Source organism: Taudactylus pleione, unplaced genomic scaffold (genome assembly GCF_031769625.1).
Source record: "Taudactylus pleione unplaced genomic scaffold, aTauple2 ptg000380l, whole genome shotgun sequence".
In the NCBI taxonomy this organism is placed as follows: Eukaryota; Metazoa; Chordata; class Amphibia; order Anura; family Myobatrachidae; genus Taudactylus; species Taudactylus pleione.
Genome location: NW_028284781.1, coordinates 6732501 through 6756421, shown reverse-complemented (window position 1 = coordinate 6756421; position 23921 = coordinate 6732501). Strand labels below are relative to the sequence as shown.

The window sequence follows — 23921 nt, the reverse complement described above, 5'->3', positions numbered from 1 at the left end:
CCTCGGCTTGCCTCCTTTCCACAAAGCACAACAACTGCTTTTAATTTTGGTAAGCAGAGTCAAACGTGTCTGGCAGACTCATCTTGAGGAATGAAAAATGAGTAAAACAAAACGTGCGCAAGCTGTTTTATATATAAATAATTGTTTGAGCCAGTTTAGTTCTGGAGGGATCTGCTTGCTATTCTTTATAATCTAAATAAAAAATAAAAATAAAAAGTCTTGTCTGGATAGAGGTCTAGATAAGGATTGGAGGTCACATAAGACACGGTGAATATTGTGTGGTGTACCTTAGTCCAACTATTGTGGGGTAACAGTGCTGACAAATCTTTTCTGGGTGCATTTTATAAATCCTGGTAATATGGAGAAGTCACCCCTGCTATTTGGGATGTAGTGTGGCGAGGGTGCAGATAACCGAACAGTCAGATTACTTCAGCGTGGATGTTATTTTATTTAGTAATCAAGCAGTCTGGCACTGGAATATAACGGATCAGAACAAAGTCCTAACAATCCCACGTAAAAAAAAAGGCCTACTAGCACTAGGCTTAAAGCTTGTAGCCCACACATAACAAGCTAGGATGTTATTTATGTATGCAAAGGGTCCAGTATGGAAAACAGACAATGAATTCGGGTTTACGGTTCATGCTTCAATGGCCATGCAAGGTTCGTTCTCATTTGCCTTGGGCTTTTTAGCCCTCATGCCTCAAGAATATCACTGGTTCCTTCTGAACTAAGCTGCAAACTACAGATGTGTGGAATGGTGCAAAATGCCATGAACTTTAGGGTATCACACCTTTCATTAAGCCTAATAACTGTACCATGGGTTCAGTAGTGTAAAATCAGTAGTACTACAGGAATCTACTACTTTCCGGGAGGGAGCTGAAGGTCTGCATACAGCTGGGGGCGTGGCCGGGGCCATGATAAAGTATTGGGGACGGGACCATACCATCGGGGCCCTGCTCCCTCTTCACAATGCCGAAATTAACGGCATTGTGAAGCAGGGGCGGGGCTACGATGACACGAATCGCGTCACCGCCCCCGATGCGGGTGTTTCTATCATTACTGCGGAGGGGGCAGAGAGCAGCACCCGATATTCGGGAGGCTCCCGGCCAAATCGGGAGGGTAGGCAAGCCTGCTACTACTACGGTTTTATTTTTGCTTTGCTCAATTCAAATTGTTTTTTTTTTCAAAATATTTTTTTATAGAACTTCAAATAATACATTAATACATTGACAGTACATATGTAAGTATTTTCCAAAATGTGTAAAGCAAAATACATAGAACAAATGGTCTCTATGGTATAAACATATTATCCGGGAATAAGAGGCCCCCACATAAAATCACATGAACGGTGTATGTGAAGGTGACTAAATGCACAAATACTGTATTCCCTCATAAATCTATCAGGGGTGCAGTCGGGAAACCGGCTGATGTAATCCTGACAGCCGGCTTCCCGGCTGCTTTATCCCGGCGTGGGTTAAATGACAGGCATCTATATCTAGACGCCTGTCATTTTCCCGACACCGAGAGATAGGCGCCCGGCATCCTGATCGAAGGGATGCCGGGCGCCGCGAGCAGACAGCCGCGGGGGGGGGGGGCGGGGCGGGGGGGGTTAGGATTAGCGCACCCGGGTGGACTTAGGGTTAGGCACCCCCCCCCGGAGGGTTAGGGTTAGGCACCCCCCCCCGAGGGACTTAGGGTTAGGGACTTGGGGGGGGAGGTTAGGGTTCGGCACCCCTAAGGAGGGTTAGAGTTAGGGGGGTTAGGTTAGTTATTACTTACCTGAGGACGATCAGGATTTCCAGCGCTGTCGGGCTGCCGCTGACGGGATCTGTTCATCTGTCGGGCTGCCGCTGCCGGGAATAGAACCACCGGCCATGCGGCCGGCGGTATTTCATACCGATTCCATCTATCAACCTGGTATATAATACAATCATTTTAAAACTGAGGTTTTCCCAATACGAAGGACTCTAAATTATACCAGGTGGTTAACTGGACACTGAGCGGAAAGAGACCTTTACATAAGGGCCAAGGGTATGTATATAAAGAAGCCAGATGTTAAAAGAATTTTCCTACTCTATGAAGTACGAGGGCTGTTCAAAGTATTTTACTGCAAATTTTCAAATCTGTATCTATAATAAAATTTGAGTTGTGAGCATTTAGGCATTACTTTTTGAAGTCTTAGTAACTGAATGACTCAACTCAAAAAATTCACCATCTGCCCTTAAATATTTTCTCCAAATCTCAACCCAAGCTGTGAATCCACTTTGGAAAAATTCCAGTGGTTGGTGTCTGACCCAGGAACGTATTGAGTTTTTAACAGCCTCTATGTCTTCAAAATGGTGACCCCGGAGACAGTATTTGAGAGGGCAAACAGAAGAAAATCAGAAGTTGCCAAATCAGGACTGTAGGGGTGATGTGGCATTATTGCCCACCCCATTTTGGCAATGGCCGCAGATGTTGCCATTGAAGTGTGAGGTCTGGCATTGTCGTGGTGTAAGATGACATTTGACAGTGGAATGGTTGACTTTTTTTTGCAGATGGCTCCTTTCAGCTTCTTAAGTGTAATAATTTATCGATCACTGTTGATTGATTGGTTTGGTTCCAAGTAATCGATGAGAATAACACCTCAGCAATCCCAGAAGAATGTGTCCATGACTGTTTATGGTTCGCTGTGATTTAAACTTTTTTGGCCTAGGGGAACTAGGGTGTTTCCATTGCTTTGATTGGGCCTTTGTTTCTGGGTCATAAAGGAATACCCAGGTCTCATCTCATGTAATGAAATTTTCCAAAAACGTCTCAGGGTTGGCTTCAAAGTTGGTCAAAAGGTCATTGCACATTTCCACCCTCTGGGCCTTATGATCCCTGGTTAATTGCTTTGGAACCCATTTAGCACACACTTTACAATATCCCAGATCATTGATTAGTGTTTCTACAGTGCCATGGCTACATTCAAGTTCATCACCGATATCTCTGATGGTCACACGACGGGCTTTATGAATCATGGCATCGACTTTGTGTCGGTTCTCTGCTGTCACTGCAGTTGATGGTCTTGCCACCACAAGGTTTGACACACACTGACGATTCTCCCGATTGAAAATGCTTCATCCACCTTCTGACATTGCTATAGTCAATTGTACACTCACCATACACTTTTTTCAGTCTTCTGTGGATTTCTGTAGCACTGCACCCTTCTTTTTCTAGAAATTCAATGACGGCTCTTTGTTTCATCTTGGATTCCATGGTATTTCTTGGACTACCTAAACTAAAATATATACAGTGCCTTGCAAAAATCTGTAATTGAAATGGATTGTTTGAAGGTGTGCATCATTTCATTCACAGAACATGCCTAAAACTGTGAAGTTGTGTTTTTTTTTTATATTGTGAATCAAACATTTAGGACAACATAACAGAAAACTTCAGCGTGCATAGCTATTCAACTGCCTAAAGTCAGTACTTTGTCGAGCCACCTTTTGTGGCAATTACAGCTGCAAGTCGCTTTGGATAAGTCTATGAGCTTGCCACATCTTGCCCCCTGAATTTTTGAAGGCAAAACTGCTCCAGCTCCTTCATGTTGGATGCTTTCCGCTTGTGAACAGCAATCTTCAAGTCTGACCACAGATTCTCAATTGGATTGAGATCTGGGCTTTGACTAGGCCATTCCAACACATTTAAATGTTTCCCCTTAAACCACTCGTGTTGCTTTAGCAGTATGCTTCGGGTCATTGTCCTGCTGGAAGGTGAACCTCAAATCACAGGCAGACTGAAACAGGTTTTACTCAAGAATATCCCTGTATTTAGCACCATCCATCTTTCCCTGGACTCGAATCAGTTTCCCAGACCATGCTACTGAAAAACATCCCCACAGCATGATGCTGCCACCACCATGTTTCACTGTGGGCATGGTGTTCTTGGGGTGATGGGATGTGTTAGGTTTACGCCAGACATAGCGTTTTCCTTGGTGGCCGAAAAGTTCAATTTTGGGGAGTCGCCCACATGCCTTTTGGCAAACTCAAATCATGTCTTCTTATTTTTATCTAAGTAATGGCTTTTTTCTGGCAACTCTTCCATAAATCCCAGCTCTATGGAGTGTATGGCTTATTGTGGTCACATGCACAGATACACCATTCTCTGCTGTGGAACTTTGCAGCTCCTTCAGGGTTACCTTTGGTCTCTGTGCTGCCTCTCTGATTAATGCCCTCCTTGCCCGGTCTGAGTTTTGGTGGGTGGCCCTCTCTTGGCAGGTTTGTTGTGGTACCATGTTCTTTCCATTTGATTATGATTGATTTGATGGTGCTCCGGGGGATCATCAAAGATTTGGATATTTTTTTTTTATTTTTTTTATAACCCAACCCAGAATTGTACTTCAACAACTTTGTCCCCGACTTGTTTGGAGAGCTCCTTGGTCTTCATGGTGCGATGCCTCTTGCTTAGTGGTGTTGCAGCCTCTGGGGCCTTTCAGAAAAGGTGTGTTTATACTGACAGATCATGTGACACTTAGATTTCACACAGGTGGACTTCATTCACTAATTATGTGACTTCTGAAGGTAATTGGTTGCACAAGAACTTTTAAGGGGCTTCGTAGCAAAGGGGGTGATTACATATGCACATGCCAATTTTCAGAACTGTATTTATAAAGATTCTTTTTTATATATATTTTTTTCTCATTTCACATCACCAAATTAGAGTATTTTGTGCAGATCCATCACATAAAATTCAGATAAAAAAAATAATAATAATAACTTACAGGTTGGCTTTAACCTTTTTTGTTACATTACAAAGGGGGTGAATACTTTTGCAAGGCACTGTATATAGCTAGCAGACATATTAAAATACAAACTCACAAAGTTTAAAATAAATGTTGCATATTATTTCAGAACTATGAGCATTTAGGCATTACTCTTTGGACAACCCTCGTATTCCAGGATCTTGCCCAACTGCGGCAGCAAGTTGATCGGGACTCTAAACTTAAAATTAAACTCCAAAACAGAAATCGATGACCTCGAAAACCACAAGGGGAAAAACATACGACCCAGAGCAGTCATAATCCGCTGTCTCAATTATGCCCAAAAGGAGGAACTATGGAAGGCTTTTAGGAAAAAAGATTCGGCGAGTTGGGAATCCCACCATCTTCTCCTGTTCCAGGACTTTTCGGCAGATGTTTCTAAGGCCCGGAGAGAGTTTACGCCAATATGCTCCGCTTTATTTAAGAGCAACAAACATTTTGCACTTCTTTTTCCGGCCAGACTACGAATATTCAGCGATGACTACTTCAAGGACTTTCTTACAGTTGATGAGGCAAGAGGTTATCTACAGGAGGAGGAGACGATAGTTCATGTTTCCGATTCCACTATGTTAGACCAGGACTGACGTAAGATCCAACCTTTATGGGCTGATCTACTACAAAGCTTAAAAGTTCCTTATATCTTTTTCCTTGTTTCATGGACGGAAAAATATAGGGCTAATGTTACGACTAAATGAATGTTTTATATGTCTGTTGTTTGATACTTTCAAACTGAGAGTTTGATGTTTTGCCTTTGCTGGTATCAGGCTGTAATGTGAGTGGTAGAGTCTTTCTCATCAGACTGACTAGAATCCAAGATATACTATTCTATATGAACACCTCAAAATGAGCGATTACGCGAAGTTATTATTTTAGTTTGATTTAGTTTTATTGGAAACCCAAAAACCAGAGATGGGTATGTTATGCTTTTTGCGATCTAGGGTATTTTCCCATGATTTGGGGACGTCCCTTCAGTTGGCGTTGGAAAATTTGTCTGACAAGGGTTGCCGATGGGTTCCCTTTGTCGAAGTTATCTGTTGATGCGTTTATACTGTATGTTTTGCCCTCTTTTTGAATAGAAAGAGGATGTTATGTTTGCATACCTTTTTGTGTTTTCCCTCTCCCTGGTCCTGTCTGATACCTTACATCTTTTGTGTTGAGACCTGATGTACCTCCCGTGGCGGATAGTCCTTGGTTGAACACTTCCACTTGTTTATATACTATAATTATCTCCTGCATTGTGTAACAGGTTTAGCTCCACTGATTATATTTATGAAATCCTATATTACCCAACTTAAACTCCAAGTTGCTCTTTCATAGCCTTGTTGAAATTTTGTACATTTAACGTTGGCGGAATTAACTCGCCAGCTAAAAGAACGAAAATACTCAATTCTAAACAAATTAAATGTGGATGTAGTTATGTTACAAGAAACACATCTCACAGATGAACATGAAAAACTGACAAAGTTTAAATATAAAATAGTGGCTTATTCATATTACAACTCAAAATCTAGAGGAACAGCTATACTAATTAAAAAATCTGGAATCTACACTATACATACTAAAATATGTGATCCAAATGGGAGGTTTGTGATAATAGATGTATCTTTTGGGTCAAGACGTATCACACTATGCTCATTATATGCCCCGACTGTGTATTGTAGATCCTTTTTTACCACAGTAGCCAGAAAAATTTATGCATACTTAAATTCTAATATGTTAATTGGGGGGGGAGATCTTAGTACAGTGGCCACACCGGCGCTGGATCGTGGTGGCCCCATGGCACAACGATATATCTCCTCCCAGCTAGGTATTAAACTCAATTAAAGCTTAGTGATATCTAGAGAAACCCCAAAACACGTGCATAGATGCGTGTCTCTGCTGCACATGGTTCTCTCTCCTGTCTAGACTATCTTCTTGTTTCGAAGCACTTGTCGCCAAGTGTTTCTAGGACAGATATTTATCCAGTTGCATTGTCAGACCACGCGGTGGTGTGGCTTGACAGACTCTGAGGACTCTGGGGGAGGACATAGACAGTGGAGATTTCCCACTTATTTGGCCTCGTCTCGTAATTTCCAGCAGTCTTTACTCTCAGCTTGGGAAGACTATGCATCTAATAATGAGAACCATAGGTCAGATCCAGCCCTATTTTGGCAAATGGCGAAAACTGTTTTGAAAGGTCATATAATCTCATATACTAAGGCACAAAATGTGGCAAACTCTCGTTCTTTTCTAGAGACGAAGGAAAGTCTGTCCCAGTCATTTAGTACATACTCGAAATATCCTACAAGAGTGAACAGATTGAAATATATTACTAATAAAACACAGTTTAATGCTCTACTCACACAAGAGTCGGAAAAAAGATGCTATCCTCGAGATATAGATTTTACAGATATGCGAATCAATCGGGTAGGCTACTTTCTTTTACAAGGTCAACGCCCTCCGGCTGTAATTACAGCTTTACAGGATGAGAGAGGAGTCACGAGGACAAAGACTGAAGAAGTACTAACTATACTTATGGAATTTTACTCCAACCTACATAGTCAAGACCCTATATCTACATAAAATAAAAAACAGTTTTGGGAATCTGTGACACTACCACGAACCACCCCAGGGCACATAGAAGCTCTATTGGCACCTATTTCAGAGGAGGAAGTGAGGGGAGTTATTCAAGCTCTAAAATCGGCAAAAACCCCAGGCCCGGATGGACTCAGTGGGGAGTTCTTTAAGATACTTAAAGACAAAATCGTACCCACATTGACTGAATTTTACAATGCTATAATAAATAACGGCTCCATACCACTGTACTTTAATGCAGCGTTAATTAGACTAATACCTAAAGCAGATAGAGATCCATTGTCCCCTGCCTCTTATAGGCCAATATCTCTACTTAACTCGGACTGCAAAATTGTTAGCGGAAAGGCTTAAAGCCATAGTGCCTTCTATGGTACATAAAGGCCAAACAAATTTTGTCTGGGGCAGGCACTCAGTGACTAATGTTAGTAAAGTGATTTCTCTGATGTACCAGATCCAGACCTCCGGGGACCAGAGCTCCAATATAGGAAAAATAGGTTACTCTCACTTGATGCAGAGAAAGCTTTCGATATGGTTACATGGGACCATCTTTTCAAAGCGCTTGATAGGTTTGGGTTCCCGGAGGCCTACCTAAAGGTTATCAAACGGATATATCACGCTCCGTATACGCAAATTTTTGTCAATGGAAAATTATCCCAGCCGTTCAATATACAGCGTGGAACGAGGCAGGAGTGCCCTTTATCCCCCCTGCTTTTTTCCCTAGCTCTTGAGCCACTAGCAGTGACATTAAGGAACTGCCCAGACTTTCATGGCATACGGTTGGAAGCGAAACAGTATAAACTATCACTTTTCGCATATGATATGCTTTTATTGATATCTCAACCCGATATTTCTATCCCTGCCATTTTAAAAATAATCGGCACATTTAGCTCATTTGCTGGGTACAAAATAAATTACGACAAGTCGGAGGAACTCCCATTGCAGAAACTCTCTCAAAGTGGCACATATCCAACTTCATTTGCTCCCCTTTAGATTAGTACATGACAAAATCAAGTATTTAGGGGTGTATATCACTGAGTCCGTAGACAGTTTATATTAAACCAATTACCGAAAAACCTTACTGGCTATTGAAAGTCTAACAACACAGTGGCAACACCTTCCACTATCACTCCTTGGTAGAAATGTGGTTATCAAATCGATTCTGTTTCCAAAAATAACTTACCTTATGCAGATGCTACCTCTTAAAATGACAAATGCCGACATGCGTAAATGTACACAACAGTTTCTGAAGTTGTTGTGGCAGGAAGGAAAGCCTCGCATAGCCGTTAGAAAACTGACACAGATTAAACTTAGAGGGGGCATGGGGTTCCCGGACCTGGCAGCTTTTCAGAATGCAACACACTTCAGATATGTTAAAGATTGGCTTCTGAACACTTCAGTATTTAAGGATTTAGAGTTGGAGAACGCACTATTTCACCCCTATTCACCAGCGTCTTTGATACAGACACCGAGACACAAAATTCCGGTACAATTTCTACATAATATTATATTTAGAGACACATATCTCTCATGGTTAACGATCAATAAAAAATTAGGCCGCTCGAGTATTGCAACGCCACAATCAGACAGAGAAACTGCACCTGCCATAGGGCTAGTGCAAGTTTCGATGGTACGACCTATGGTGGCGTCTAAGGACACAACAAGCGGTATTTCAGCATGTTTGGACGCTGACTGTGCGTGTCTCAGTCCTTGCACATTTATACACACGGATGTACACCAGGGAAGCACTTTGTAGCTGCAATTGCATAAAGTCGCAGACGTGCACCCGGCAAAAGATAGACACATATACAGCCGTGTCCTACACCGCATCAGCCCCACATTGGTCCCAACATAAACAAATAAAACACTCACAGGAAAATAATAAAATACACATTCATTGCCCCCATAGAAGACTGACCTGAACCATGTTGCAGAACTTGCAGTAGAGGCCGCCTCATCGCCCCTTCCCTCGCCCACAGCAGCAGCCTTAGCAAGTCAGTCTTGTACTGTAGTCAGTGGAGTGCTGTGCAGTGCACTGTGGGGCGCAGCTGCATGACGTCTCTGCCCAGGCCTCATAACCTGCCAGGAAGATGAGCCCATCACTGCCTGGGCCAGAAGTTAGGTTTTTTTGACACTGCAGACGAAGTGCTGCCGGCTGCCACCAATCATTGGTCCCGGCGGCAGCACTGCTCCCCATATGGCGTGGCATCAAACTTCGCCCACTTCATTTGAGCAGCCCTCAAGACGGTCTAGTATACACAACTGCCACTGCTCTGCCACATCCTTGTACCATACACTGGTATGATCATGTTCCGGACTATTAAAACCACGTTACCGCTCCGGTGCCTGTCCAGGATAGCACAGAGGTCCGCTGCACATCGCTCCCGGCTGGTGCTGAGGTCTGTCTGTCTGTGCTGCTCCAGCCCCATCTGCTCAGTGTCCTGTTACAGAGCTTGGAGATGGCTCTCCGCAGTCTCTTGCTCACAGCGAGTCTGGCCAGCATGGCGGCACACAGGCTGTTGTTTAGGATTTCCCTCCTAAACAGTATGGGCGCAGCCATGTTGGACTGTCATCTGACGGTCTTTCTCCACTCAGAGCGCTGCTCCCAGACCAGCTGATCCCAGCATCCAATCTCTGGGGAAATCCCCTATAAATTCCATTTCCAGACTGGCCTCTGTTTCTTGCTGAAGTTACAGCTCAGTACTGAGCTTCCAGGTACTCTCTATCTGAAAGGTCCCGGTCCGTTATATCCATTCCTAGATCTGTTTAACAAGTCTCCTATACCATCTTGCTCACCAGTCTGGTTTTGCCACTGAGACTTGTACTTACAGCTACCATAGGTCCAGCCGATACCTCCAACCATCGGTCTCCTCCGATGCTTCCAACATTGAGTTCATATCAACGAAGTTCTTCAATTCATCAGCATTGGTCCCAACCGTCAATTTCATCAATTCATCAACATCAGATTCAAATCCACGATCCAGCATCATCGGGCCCAATCCGATTATGCTCATTCATTCAATATTATCATTTCCAGCTCTCATTACAACCTGCTTTTTAATAAAGACATTCCATTCTTGTTCTCGCCTTCGGGCCCATCATCCTCTACAGCTTCTCTACCTCCTCACAGCAATACATGATGAAGTCCTGGCTCAAGCCACCCAGGTTTATGCACACCTCCCAAGTCTCCTCTTCAGCCTCCCACGTCTGTTCCAACCCAAACCAACTCTCAGGTGACAGGTATTAGTAAAGCATGTGAACACCTCAGGGAAAAAAAAAAAAAACCACAACATGACATGGACAAGAGAGAAAAGGGGATGTAGTCAGGTTACCGCGTGCCGCGGGATCCCACACTGGAAGCCAGGCATGGACTAAAGATAGGTGTTGACATCCCGATGCCTATCATTAGCCCCACAACAAAATCCCGACGTCCAGCATACCGAACGAAGGTATGCCGGGTGTCTTAGGTTGTAGCCGCATAGGGGGGGGCGGGGGTGTTAGGCACCACTAGAGAGAGGTTAGGGTTAGGCACCAACAGGGGGAGGTTAGGGTTAGGCACCACTAAGGGAGGGTTAGGGTGCTTACCAGCCCCAGACAGGATTTTGATCTGTTGGTCTTCCACTGTCGGTATTTGATCCGGTGGCTATTCAGCCGCCGGGATTACATACAGATTCCAGAGAAAAGGGGTCGAGAGCTGTTACATAAATAGGGTCTAAATAGCTCATCACACATCAGGGTAAACCCTCAACCTAAAGAGACGTGAATAAAATGTGAAAGTTGAGGTTATGAATATGGCTCTACCTTTGGTAGCCCAAATATAGTGAACAAATAAATATCATCATATAAAAAATAAAAACCCTTCCTTTCAGGCGGTTTCAAGTAACAAAAAACTCTTCGTGTGAGTTGTAGGAACTCATAGGGATAATAATTTAGAAGGCAAAATATACATACACCCTGTATTATGTTAAGTTATAACCAGCTCCCAATGACCTAAATATTCTTAAAACTTCGATCTCCCTCTATGTTTCCAGCCCAACCACCTTTGGAGAGACAAATTGGAGACAGATTAAGTATGATCCAATCAGCTTCTTACTGACATTTTTCAAACACAGCCTGTAAAATGGCAGTTAGAAGCCGATTGGTTGGTACTTTAACTCTCACCACTTTATTGCTATTCAAGCTTTGATACATCTCCCACATAGGGTGGAAAAAAAAAATGTATACAGCATTTAAAACCTGATAATATAATAAATAAGAAGTGCATTTTATATTAATCCAAATTAAAAGCAGGTGAATCACTTTACTGGAATACAGCAAACAATGGGCAGTTGTTATAATGGAGGCTCCGGCATCTGCCAGGCCTGGTAAAGAAAGTCTGCTATTCCTCCAAATGACCAATGTGTTTTCAGGACCTAAGTCTGTCTCCTCCTCAAGGCATCAGGGTCAGGTTGCTGGTAAGGCAAAGTGACAGTTGGAACAACGAGTGGCAGTTGGTCGGGGGTAGGAAGACCGTGACATTTTGTTACAGTGAGGAGGAGGAGCAGTGGTTTTTCAATCAATAACAAAATAGTTTTCCCTGACATGCTTTACTAATAACGGTAGAGCAGTGTTTCCCAACATCGGTCCTCAAGGCACACTAACGGTCCTGGTTTTAGTGATATCCATGGTTGAGCACAGATGTTAAATCAAAATAAATGAATACTAATTAAATCACCTGTGCTCAAGTTTGGCTATCCTTAAAACCTGGACTGTTAGTGTGCCTTGAGGACCGTGGTTGGGAACCCCTGCGGTAGAGGTTAGTGAGAAAGCTAACATTCCCAGCTATGTTTGTGACCTATCAAAGTTAAGAGAAATCTGTACTACAAGTAATCAGAATACCAAGGGGGAGATTGCTTGCTTCAACCTTACATGTCTGTTTTAGAAGCTTTAGTAAATCTGCCCCTTGGAAAGAGATAAATTGGAGAAGTTGCCCAAAACAACCAATCAGCTTCTAATTGTCATTTATTAAGCACAGTCTATGAAATGACAGTTATAGACAGATTTCGTTACTTTGGGCAACTTTTCCACTGCATCTCCCTCCAAGGCTTGATACATCTCCTCTTGAATCAGGGCTGAATAGCGCAATGATAGTCATTCTGTGCAACTGACTGCCAGATTATACACAGCCAGAATGCATGGGATTGGCTACAGACAGACCATGGGAGGTCAGCCAACTAAGCATTCCCCATGTAGATTCATAGGATACGAGCTCTACAGTATAAGAGCCAAGACAGACAACAGCTGCTGTTATGGCTCAGACAGCACTACAAGTCCACACAACAAGGTATAGTCCTGTTTTACTCACATTACACAGCAGATACCATTTTAGATGAGTGACCGAGTGGAACGTGAAAACACTTAGGGGTATTGTGGTTGTTAAAACCACCGATCATTAGTGGCTTTCACAGATTGTTTTAAAATGGCAAAAGGAATTAATGCTAAACCAGGCTTATTTAGCACTCATTCCTATCGCCATCTTAATACAATCGGTCAAAGCCTCCATGAAAGATTTTCTGTTCCGTCTCCATTTGTGCTTCTGATTCATGTGCCGGTTTAGGTGGAAATGGGCCTCTCCATAAAGCTAGGTGAGGCATGGGACATTTCAGTAGGTGCATTAAACCTTGGTGGGCATTTGCTTCGGCACCCAGACATTCTACTACACATAGTTAGACAGACTAATGAGTGAAAAGCAGTGTGTGGAAAGTTGGCCATCCCCTGCCAAACATTGCTGTATCTTGGTTGTTTTTGCTCTCTAATGTAAAGTATAGATGTGTAAAACATAATCAATAAAGCTGCATATACACACAACGATTATGTTACCAACGATTTTATGAACGATTTTCTGTCAGATTATTTAAAGTGTAATGAACGATTTTTTGAACTAAACGATTTTTGTAACTTCCCTTAATGAAAATCGTTCAGTTGGTCAGTCAGAATGAACTACAAACGGGACCGCGCATGAACGATAATCGTTCGTTATGACTCAGAAACTGAACAATTTTTTGAACGATTACGACGTCGTTCTAGTTAAATCGTTCAAAAAATTGTTACGTGTGTATGCACCTTTACACATGCCCTGAGGTGCTCACATAATTAAACACATTGATTGAATGGCTTTAAATCCATTTTGATTCTCCAGGGCCACGATCAGAGATATACACAGAGCCAGTTATGGGGTCCATGAAAAGTTACCTCTTCAGACAAGCTTATCAAATTCCAGGACCACTCAACCTTTATAAGCTATACTACATCCCCTCTATACAGTCCACACAACTTCACATACTTTCTCTTTCTTCACTTTCATATCCAGTTGACCCTTGGCCAACATTCCTGTGTGACTGGAGGGGGATGCCAATTAGGAGCCGATTTTTTGGTACTTTATCACTCTCCACGGCTTGGTGCATCTTCCTCTGGGTCATATAGCCCCCCAAGAACCTCTGCAATCAGGCTGGACCATTATACAAGGATAAAAGTGTTACATATTGTATCAATGCCTATTTCCCTATAGATAGTAAGCTTGCAAGCAGGTCCCTCTTACCTGAGCCTATTAACACCCAGTTTTGAGCTATTACTAAAAAAGAATATCTAAAAAGATAAATCAGACGCTAATTGCTACTATAAAAGGTTGGCGAAATAAAATAGGTTAGCAGACTGCAGCTCCAATTTAAGGGGTTACTGAAAATCCACTATATAAAATTAACACAAAAAGAAAAATGAAGCGCTGTTAGCCAAACTATTTCAGTACATTTTAATAGTAAATATATATATATATTGTACCATTGCATATAATATGCAACAATTATCAATACAAGAAAAAAAAAAAAAAGTATAAAAAAAAACAAACAAAAAAAAACCTTCAATAAATTGATATGGCTTCCAAAGAGTAGATAACCCTATATTGAGCAGTTAATAGTCCATATATTAAGCCAACACTTGTATAGCTATCCAGCTCAGTTCACTTATGTCAAGCAGCAATAAGTCAGTTAATTAAATCACCTGTTTTGGCTTAATAGAAAGTTAACGACTATTTCTACGGCTGTATCTGCATGCAAAATACTATGTTACAAGGTCAGCGGCTGTGACCCTAACGTAGCATTGCGCATGCAGATATAGCAGCAGTGGTACACAGAGTATAGGTATGCCGCATATTTTAATCAGCAGAAGCTGCTTGTGCGTCCTATTTACATCAGTTTGCGAATAAGACGCATTTGAAGGTAAAAAGTCACACGAAGAGACGCTCAGCAGGACAGAGTAACGCCACGGCTGTAAGGGAGTAAGATGTATGTATGTGGACACATCTATAACATTCGGAGACCCAGTCACTACAGTGTATTTTAATACAGTCGGGCGAACATTTATTTCTTATTGCCGCAAACCTAATAATACATATGTCCCCATCACACTAGATACAAATATTGCCTACAGTTCAGCTATCTATCTTAACAGGTTACACTTTTGCAGTTCAGAAATAACTATACAAAAGACTTTATACTTACTTCTCCAGTAGCATAAAACTCATTCTGCTGATATTCAGGAAATATCTGATAAAACTGTATGAGCGCACTGCAATGAGAGCCAAGAAATATTATAATATTAAGAAAAGTGACAAATCCATATACAAGTTGAGTCTCCCATATCCAACTATTTTCCGAAATACGGAATATTTTTAGCATGACTGAACCATGAAAAAGCAAAAGGTTTCACTATCTCAATATACACAAACTTAGTTGTAATAATTTTGTGCCTTAAACAATCGTATAAAATGAAATTCAGACTGTGTATATAAGGTGTATATGAAACAAATGAATTTGATGTATGTACACAAACTTTGTTTGAGGCACAAAATTATTGAAAATATTGTATAAAATTATCTGCAAGCTGTGTATATAAAGGTGTAGAAAAAAAAACAAAAAGCATTGTATGCTTAGATTTTGGTCCTATTCCCAAGATATTTCATTATGGTATGCCAATATTTCAAAATACAGAATATTCTGATATCCAAAATACTCCTGGTCCCAAGCATTTTGGATACGGGAGACTCCACCTGTATTGCTAAATTATTTGACTTGTATCACTCGTAAACAAAAAAAAAAATAAATAAAATATATATATATATATATATATATATATACACACACACCAATTTAATTTATAAAGCAATATGTTTGTTTTGTTGTTCTCAATGTCCTGAAGTTGAGTGTCACAACCATCTAATTAGCTGGCTGTCATTTCCAGCATTGCAACAGTCCCTAAAAGCAGCACTGATGTAGGGGACCGGGGGGAGAGAGAGAGAGAAAGGGGGGGAGGAGAGAGAGAGAGAGAGAGAGAGAGAGAGAGAGAGAGAGAGAGAGAAAGGGGGGGGGAGGAGAGAGAGAGAGAGAGAGAGAGAGAGAGAAAGGGGGGGAGGAGAGAGAGAGAGAGAGAGAGAGAGAGAGAGAGAGAGAAAGGGGGGGGAGAGAGAAAGGGGGGGGAGAGAGAAAGGGGGGGGAGAGAGAAAGGGGGGGGAGAGAGAAAGGGGGGGGGAGAGAGAAAGGGGGGGGAGAGAGAAAGGGGGGGGAGAGAGAAAGGGGGGGGAGAGAGAAAGGGGGGGGAGAGAGAAAGGGGGGGGAGAGAGAAAGGGGGGGGAGAGAGAAAGGGGGGGAGAGAGAAAGGGGGGGGAGAGAGAAAGGGGGGGGAGAGAGAAAGGGGGGGGGGAGAGAGAAAGGGGGGGGGGAGAGAGAAAGGGGGGGGAGAGAGAAAGGGGGGGGGAGAGAGAAAGGGGGGGGAGAGAGAAAGGGGGGGGGAGAGAGAAAGGGGGGGGGAGAGAGAAAGGGGGGGGAGAGAGAAAGGGGGGGGAGAGAGAAAGGGGGGGGAGAGAGAAAGGGGGGGAGAGAGAAAGGGGGGGAGAGAGAAAGGGGGGGGAGAGAGAAAGGGGGGGGGAGAGAGAAAGGGGGGGGGAGAGAGAAAGGGGGGGGAGAGAGAAAGGGGGGGAGAGAGAAAGGGGGGGAGAGAGAAAGGGGGGGAGAGAGAAAGGGGGGGGAGAGAGAAAGGGGGGGGGAGAGAAAGGGGGGGAGAGAGAAGAGAAAGGGGGGGAGAGAGAAAGAGAAAGGGGGGGAGAGAGAAAGAGAAAGGGGGGGAGAGAGAAGAGAAAGGGGGGGAGAGAGAAAGAGAAAAGGGGGGGGAGAGAGAAAGAGAAAGGGGGGGAGAGAGAAAGAGAAAGGGGGGGGGGAGGGGATGAGAGAAAGAGAAAGAGGGGGGGAGCAAAGGAAAGAGGGGGGCAGCAAAGGGAAAGAGGGGGCAGCAAAGGGAAAGAGGGGGGCAGCAAAGGGAAAGAGGGGGGCAGCAAAGGGAAAGAGGGGGGCAGCAAAGGGAAAGAGGGGGGCAGCAAAGGAAAGAGGGGGGCAGCAAAGGGAAAGAGGGGGGCAGCAAAGGGAAAGAGGGGGGGAGCAAGGGAAAGAGGGGGGGAGCAAAGGGAAAGAGGGGGGGAGCAAAGGGAAAGAGGGGGGGAGCAAAGGGAAAGAGGGGGGGAGCAAAGGGAAAGAGGGGGGGAGCAAAGGGAAAGAGGGGGGGAGCAAAGGGAAAGAGGGGGGAGCAAAGGGGAAAGAGGGGGGAGCAAAGGGAAAGAGGGGGGAGCAAAGGGAAAGAGGGGGGGGAGCAAAGGGAAAGAGGGGGGAGCAAAGGGAAAGAGGGGGGAGCAAAGGGAAAGAGGGGGGGAGCAAAGGGAAAGAGGGGGGGAGCAAAGGGAAAGAGGGGGGGAGCAAAGGGAAAGAGGGGGGGGCAAAGGGAAAGAGGGGGGCAAAGGGAAAGAGGGGGGGCAAAGGGAAAGAGGGGGGGCAAAGGGAAAGGGGAAGAGAATATATAAAAACATTTTTTTTTACATGATCTCAAGAATATGGGTCTGTGCATACAGGCAGTGGAAAGAGCAACAGGAAACAAGTTGAATTTGTCACCTCTTATGTATTAGACTGATATCTCATACAAAGATAATTTTCTCTCTATGGAGACAACGCTATTGTGTACACAGTCATTTAAAATAAATAAAAAAGGGGGGGGGGGGGGAGGATTGGGGGGGAAAGAAACTCAACAACCAAGTTTATACCTGTACAAATCTCTTCCTACATCATCTTGATTTACTGCATAGCCTTTGTTATCTCTTGTAAAGCTGAACCCCGTTCCTACCTAAAACAAAAATATAACAATGTTTTGAATGTTCAGATTATTAAAGGATCCATGTGCTATTGCAGGCCTGGCCACAATGTGGCTCTCAGGTTGTGAAACTACAAGTCCCAGCATGCTTTACCTGCAGATTGGTGGGAGGGTATGCTGGGACTTGCAGTTTCACAATAGATAGAGAGCCACAGGTTGGCCAGGCTGTGCTATTGCTTAGGATAGACACATCGACAGTATGTTTTAGGATGTGTAAAAGAAGTTGTACCCCACTGATTCCCATACTAAGTTCTCAAGGCACACTAACAGTCCAGGTTTAAGGATATCTATTCGTAAGTACAAGAGATTTCATTGGTAGTAACTGTCATTTTGCTGTAGCCATCTGTGCTCAAGTAGAGATATCCTTAAAGCCTGGAGTGTTGCAGTGCCTTGAGGTAAGATTTTGGGAAATACTGCACTAAGCCATATAATAAAAACACACAAAAAAATGCCATATTACTATAGTTATCGGTCTTAATATAATAGAAGAGTGTCAGCAGATGCAGACTTGTCAGGGTGAAGACATGCACCGCTACATGGAGATTGCACGCCTTGTACACAGGCTAGGAGCTGGATGTATTTCATACACAGAGAATCTTGTAGAACTATAAAGAGCATTGTAGTCACATACCTGCACAGCACAGGATTGGAGGAACAAACACAGATAGGTAGGGAAGGTCTGCATGCAAACACTAGTATAAAAAAGCCATACAATGTTCTAACAAGTAATAATAATCCAAAAAACATACTTCCTCATACTTGCTCTCTTCACTGATCCATGAGAGGAAAACAAACAGCATTTATACCAATCATCTAAGTTTGGCAAAAAAAACAAGCCCTGTGCATAACTATAGGAGAATCGAAGACAACCCACGTCTAAGCATGCTCCTGTCATTCCTACTCAGCCTCCAAGTAGTTCAATTAGGTACAATAAAGAGAACCTATGTGACTGGGCAGGACTTTATGCAATATCCATTTCCTCTCTATTCTACTGGATGAGACACGGCCATTGCAAGTCTGCTGCTTCCATTAACGGGTTAAGTTTATATTTTGTCCTGTTATGTTTTGTACTATAAATTTGAATATCTTTTTTACAGCGCTGCAGTCCCCTTGTAGCACCCAATGATGATAATAAAATAATAATGATAAATACAAATACTTACTGGATTATCAATGTATAACACTGAATACTTGTTTGTCCAAGCGAAGTCCCGATGAACCACTATAAAAAAAAAAAACAAAAAAAAAAATAATTTTTAAATTATGCAACATTTGCTCATTAATAAACAAAAATACAAACTATAACTCCAAGACAGATGTTGTTGCTGTACAAACTGTGTTTTGTTTGGATAAGGGATAAACTCCCACCATTACTCATACAGCTTGTGCTTTGGATACTGACACATGCTTTGGAGTAGCCTGAGATGACATGACCTCTGCATAATTTGCATTTAAACCTTTGTTTGCTAGGAGTGTTACTAAAGTCAGACCGAAATTTTGTGACCATCACTGAACTTGATCATTTGAAGGAGACAATTTGATGAACCGCAAATGGGAAGAGATGTAGTTGCAATGGAGTGGAAACGCCGGCAACTGGACCTCATCTCACCCCACTCGCAGCCTGAACTCGCCCCGACGTGCTGTTTTTTTAAATTCAGCCCTACTATGGGGCTCGGAACAAATATCAGCGAGTCCAGAGCTATGCTGTATATCAACTAGGCGATTTAAATGAGCGATTGAACGATTACGAAATCGTAATCGCTCATTAATCGTTCACAAATCATGCACTATAATGTCGGAAACTGATCAATCATCACATGAACATGGAGGTCAGTCTGCCGTGAACGACAGATTGACCATGTTCGAGGATAAGGAGGGTGCCTGCACATATCGTTCAGTGTAGGCACTGTACATTATGAGGAACGACTGTATGATTACAATGTTGTAATCATACTGTCGTTTCCCTATCTGCTAGTGGATACGCACCTTAACTAAGGCAGCATAAAGCCAAAATTATTTGCGGGAGTGAGAGATAACTGAATCAAACCCATGAGTCAGGCTCATGGCATGTCATGTCAGATCAGCACTGTAACTGAAGGTAAGATTTATATACAGAATTTCAGCGAGTTCTCCTGGAGGAGTGTTGGTGGGGGGTGGGAGGAAGGGGCTCACAATGATGCACACGGTCATCACGAAGTACAGCATTTGCCCTTTGAGTTTCCGCTGGGGGTAAAAAGGAGGCAAGTATGGAACTGCTCATTCCTTTTGTTGCACACTCGTACATCTAATGAACACACTATGGCCCTGATTCAGAGGCGGACGCTCTGACAGAGCGCTCGCTCTGAATCAGGGCCGGCCTTATTGTTTTTTAGAGCGGCCTCCTGGCCGCTCGCATAGCTGTGGGTGACCACCCACAGCTATAGCGAGCGGCCAGGAAGATGGTCGCGATGGTCAAGACCATCTGGCTTGCGACGAGACCCTTGCAGTAGGGTCTCATTGCCGCAAGCCCCAGAGAGATTTCAGCTCTCACAGAGCCGACATCTCATCCACTGACATCACTCGTGATGTCAGTGGAGCCACACCCAAACGGAGGCGTTAACATGGCAACGCCTCCGTTTGGGCAGCCACTCCCCCGGCCCACCCACCAAAGGGGGCGTGCTGTCACTCAACATCGGCAGCACGCCCCCTTTGGAACGAGGGCCGGAGCGACGTTTGCCCGTTGCTATCCGGGTCTTGCGCATGACGGAGCCGGCTCCGTCGAGCGCATGCGTACTGGGCCACCATCGACATATCGCTCGCGAGCGGGTCTGAATCAGGACCTATATCAGCAGCATTGCATGGTCTGTATTTAGTGTACTGTAAACAATGCAGAGTACATGGGAAACAGTCATTGCTTACATGTCATGTTCTTCTGAACTACGTAAGGCCCATGCTCCACAAAGAGGCCAAACATGGACGTCCCTCCTGGTCCTCCCTGTAGCCAAAGTAAAACTGGAGCAGTCTCTGGCCTGAGCTGTGCAGATCACAGAAGAGAATAGGACATTCTATATAAAACAGACCCACAAATCACATAGCATATAATAGTGCATATTATATACACCATACATATCTATAGCTAGTGGATATCCCAATAGTAGCCATGCAAACTGGATGTAACGCCACCTAAACGTATCTAATCCATACATCAAAGTTAGTGTAATGGTGCGTAAACACGGGACGGTCAGCGATAACGATATCGTTGACTGATCTCCCTGCACCTTCCCAGTGTGCTGGATGATCGATATCGTTCATCCAGCAAACCACCAATGACGGGGCCAGCGACCCACATTCAACGATCACGGGTCCCTATGTAACCTGGATAATATCGTCCAGGTTGGCCTGCATGAACAGTCGATGGGCGACATCGTTATCGTCCATACGTGTCCACGCATCGCTGGTCATTTGAGGGTTGAAAGGCACAAAAAAAAAAAAAGGCGCTTTGAACGATATCATTATTGTTCATGTCCATTAGAATCGTACCGTGTTTACGCACCATAATACGTGATGACTTTCCCTAAAAGGTCAGGGTTCCTCCCTAAAATAGTGGGGATCTCCCAGGAGAGTCCATAAATCTCCCTGATGCTGTGGGTGCAACAAAGTGAGGACGTTATACAGCCTCCTATCATCTCGGCACCTCATCCACATTATCTAGCTGCTTCATTAAATGAAAACAAGATCAAAAGAAATATCATGACTGATTATATTATATACACATACACAGAAAATCACATAATATACATATATTACAAAGATAGACATAGGTGTTGCTTTCATAACATCACTAATAGTTTTTAAAAAGTAGGAAAATAGGAGTTAATATAATATTTTCCACCTACAGTAGGTGCAAATGATGAAACTGGCATAATGAGATAGCAACACATCACACTGAGAAACTACAGTGCTCTATAAAAGCAGCGTGAACTGAGTGACAGGGTATAGGTACCAAACTATTGTGCAAAAACTAAATAAAACACTAAAAAGGGCCACTCCGTGTGATTAAATTCTAACCACTCCAAGGGCTTCCAATATCAAATTAATGGGGGATACTATGGGGTCAATTAGCCACAAGTCACGGGGATACGTTCAGTATCCAGACATAGGGGATGCCGACACTTAGAATCCCGGCGCTGGAATCCCAACACCTGTCAAAATCTCGGCACCCAAAGGGAAGTAGTGGGGTTAGTCACAAAGTGGGGAGGGTTAGCTTTAGGGTGCGGGGAAAGTTAGGGTAGGGAAGGGGGGAGGTTAAGGATACAGACCGACATGTGTAGTAATCCTAACTATGTCGGGATGCTGGCGTCATGATTTTTACCGCTGGGATCCCGAGCGCCAGCATCCCGTACCCATCCCCAAGTCCTCCCACATTCAAAACTGCCGTAAGGCTCAGTCTTATTCGGTAAATGCAGTTTTTGTTTTTGAAGTCCCAATGGATTATGTTGGATGAAGATAGAAGAAAAAGTAAGTAATATAGAGTATAACACTATGCATTTAAAAAAATTGGAGCAGGGGGGGGCGCTACACGATAAATAAATCCACACTGATAAAACTAAATTTAATGCAGCTTTTACTTTTTTGAATACATGTTACAAAGGTAGGATAGCTAAAACTGGAAGCAGTTTGACCTCTCATCTGTCATAGCCACCTCCTTTTTCAGGTGTCCATTTAGTAAATATAGCCACAGGACAATGATGGTAGTGATGGGAACATATAGAGTGCATCCGGAAAGTATTCACAGCGCTTCACTTTTTCCACATTTTGTTATGTTACAGCCTTATTCCAAAATTAATAAATACATTTTTGTCCTCAAAATGCTACACACAAATACCCCATAATGACAGTGTAAAAAGTTTGAGATTTTTGCAAATTTAATTAAAAAAAACAAAACACAAAAATATTGCATGCACATAAGTATTCACAGCCTTTGCTGCCAAACAGAGCCGTAACTAGACTATTTGGTGCCCTGTGCCAGAAAGAGCATTGGCACCCCCCTCATTTTTCAAAGGGACATAGGACCTCATTCAGAGTCGGTCGTTGCGGCCGCACGGTCGTAAGGTAAAAGGGGCCGGATATGCAAATGAAGCACTCGCAAGTTGCGTCGTTAAGATGGGATCATTAGCTGGATGAGTGAGGGGAGGATGCGGCCGCAAGACTAAAAATATGCCCCCTTCTCGTTATCCTTACACGTCATCTCCAGGCATATAAGGATTAATCAAGACCACCAGGAACCATAGGAGCTGGTCGTAGACCTTAAGGTTGACCATACCCTCTCTTAAGCACTACAATCAAGTCAGTGTAAAAACCACCCATGTCACATGTGCCATGACACTACTTAGTTAATTATGCACTCCCATAAAACGCTGTTTGCATAATCAGGCACGCCTGCGTTCGGATCTCCACTCCCCCGTTCACAAGCACCTTCCCCTGTTACCACCCACAAACGCCTCATCCTGTCACTCTCAAACTAACGACCTGGCCAAGTTGAAGGAGAGAGAAATTTCTGATCGTAATAGCTAGTTTGCGCACGTGCATTGCAAATTTTATGCATGCGCAGTTTAGCGACCATCAGTGGCGTATGACCGTGCGGCCACAATGACTGACTCTGAATGAGGTCCATAATGCACCCAAAAGAGGGCCATGGCTTCATGGGGAAAGGCCAGGGAAGAGATAGGAGAGGCCAGGAGATGCTGGGGATGAAATAACAGGCAGCTAAAAGCAAGAATAATAATAAACAGAAATTTGACAGGCCCAAACAGCGCCCCCTGACCTGTGGTGCCCTGTGCGATGGCACCGGCCGCACTACCCTAGCTACGGCCCTGCTGCCAAAGGTGCATCAACAATGTATTGAGCAATTACAGCCTCAAGTCTTCTTGAATATGATGCAACAAAGCTTGCACACCTATCTTTGGGCAGTTTCGCCCATTCCTCTTTGCAGCACCTCTCAAGCTCCATCAGGTTGGATGGGAAGCATCGGTGCACGGCCATTTTCAGATCTCTCCAGAGATGCTCAATCGGATTCAAGTCTGGGCTCTGGCTGGGCCACTCAAGGACATTCACAGAGTTGTCCTGAAGCCACTCATTTCATATCTTGGCTGTGTGCTTAGGGTCGTTGTCCTGCTGAAAGATGAACAGTCGCCCCAGTCTGAGGTCAAGAGCGCTCTGGAGCAGGTTTTCATCCAGAATGTGTCTGTATATTTCTGCATTCATCTTTCCCTCTATCCTGACTAGTCTCCCAGTTCCTGCGGCTGAAAAACATCCCCACAGCATGATGCTGCCACCACAATGCTTCACTGTAGGGATGGTATTG

General features: G+C 43.7%; 1 protein-coding gene across 1 annotated transcript in view; it reads right to left on the bottom strand.

Annotated features, from left to right (window-relative positions):
- The window catches only part of CPVL (carboxypeptidase vitellogenic like), a 174502-nt gene that overhangs the window by 107490 nt on the left and 43091 nt on the right, over nt 1–23921 (bottom strand). Inside the window, exons 4-7 of the mRNA XM_088445417.1 lie at nt 20477–20591; nt 18742–18800; nt 17472–17551; nt 14890–14956 (exon numbers count right to left, since the gene is read on the bottom strand). Of these exons, the coding sequence (XP_088301543.1) occupies nt 14890–14956; nt 17472–17551; nt 18742–18800; nt 20477–20591 (321 nt within the window). The remainder of the gene's footprint in view (nt 1–14889; nt 14957–17471; nt 17552–18741; nt 18801–20476; nt 20592–23921) is intronic.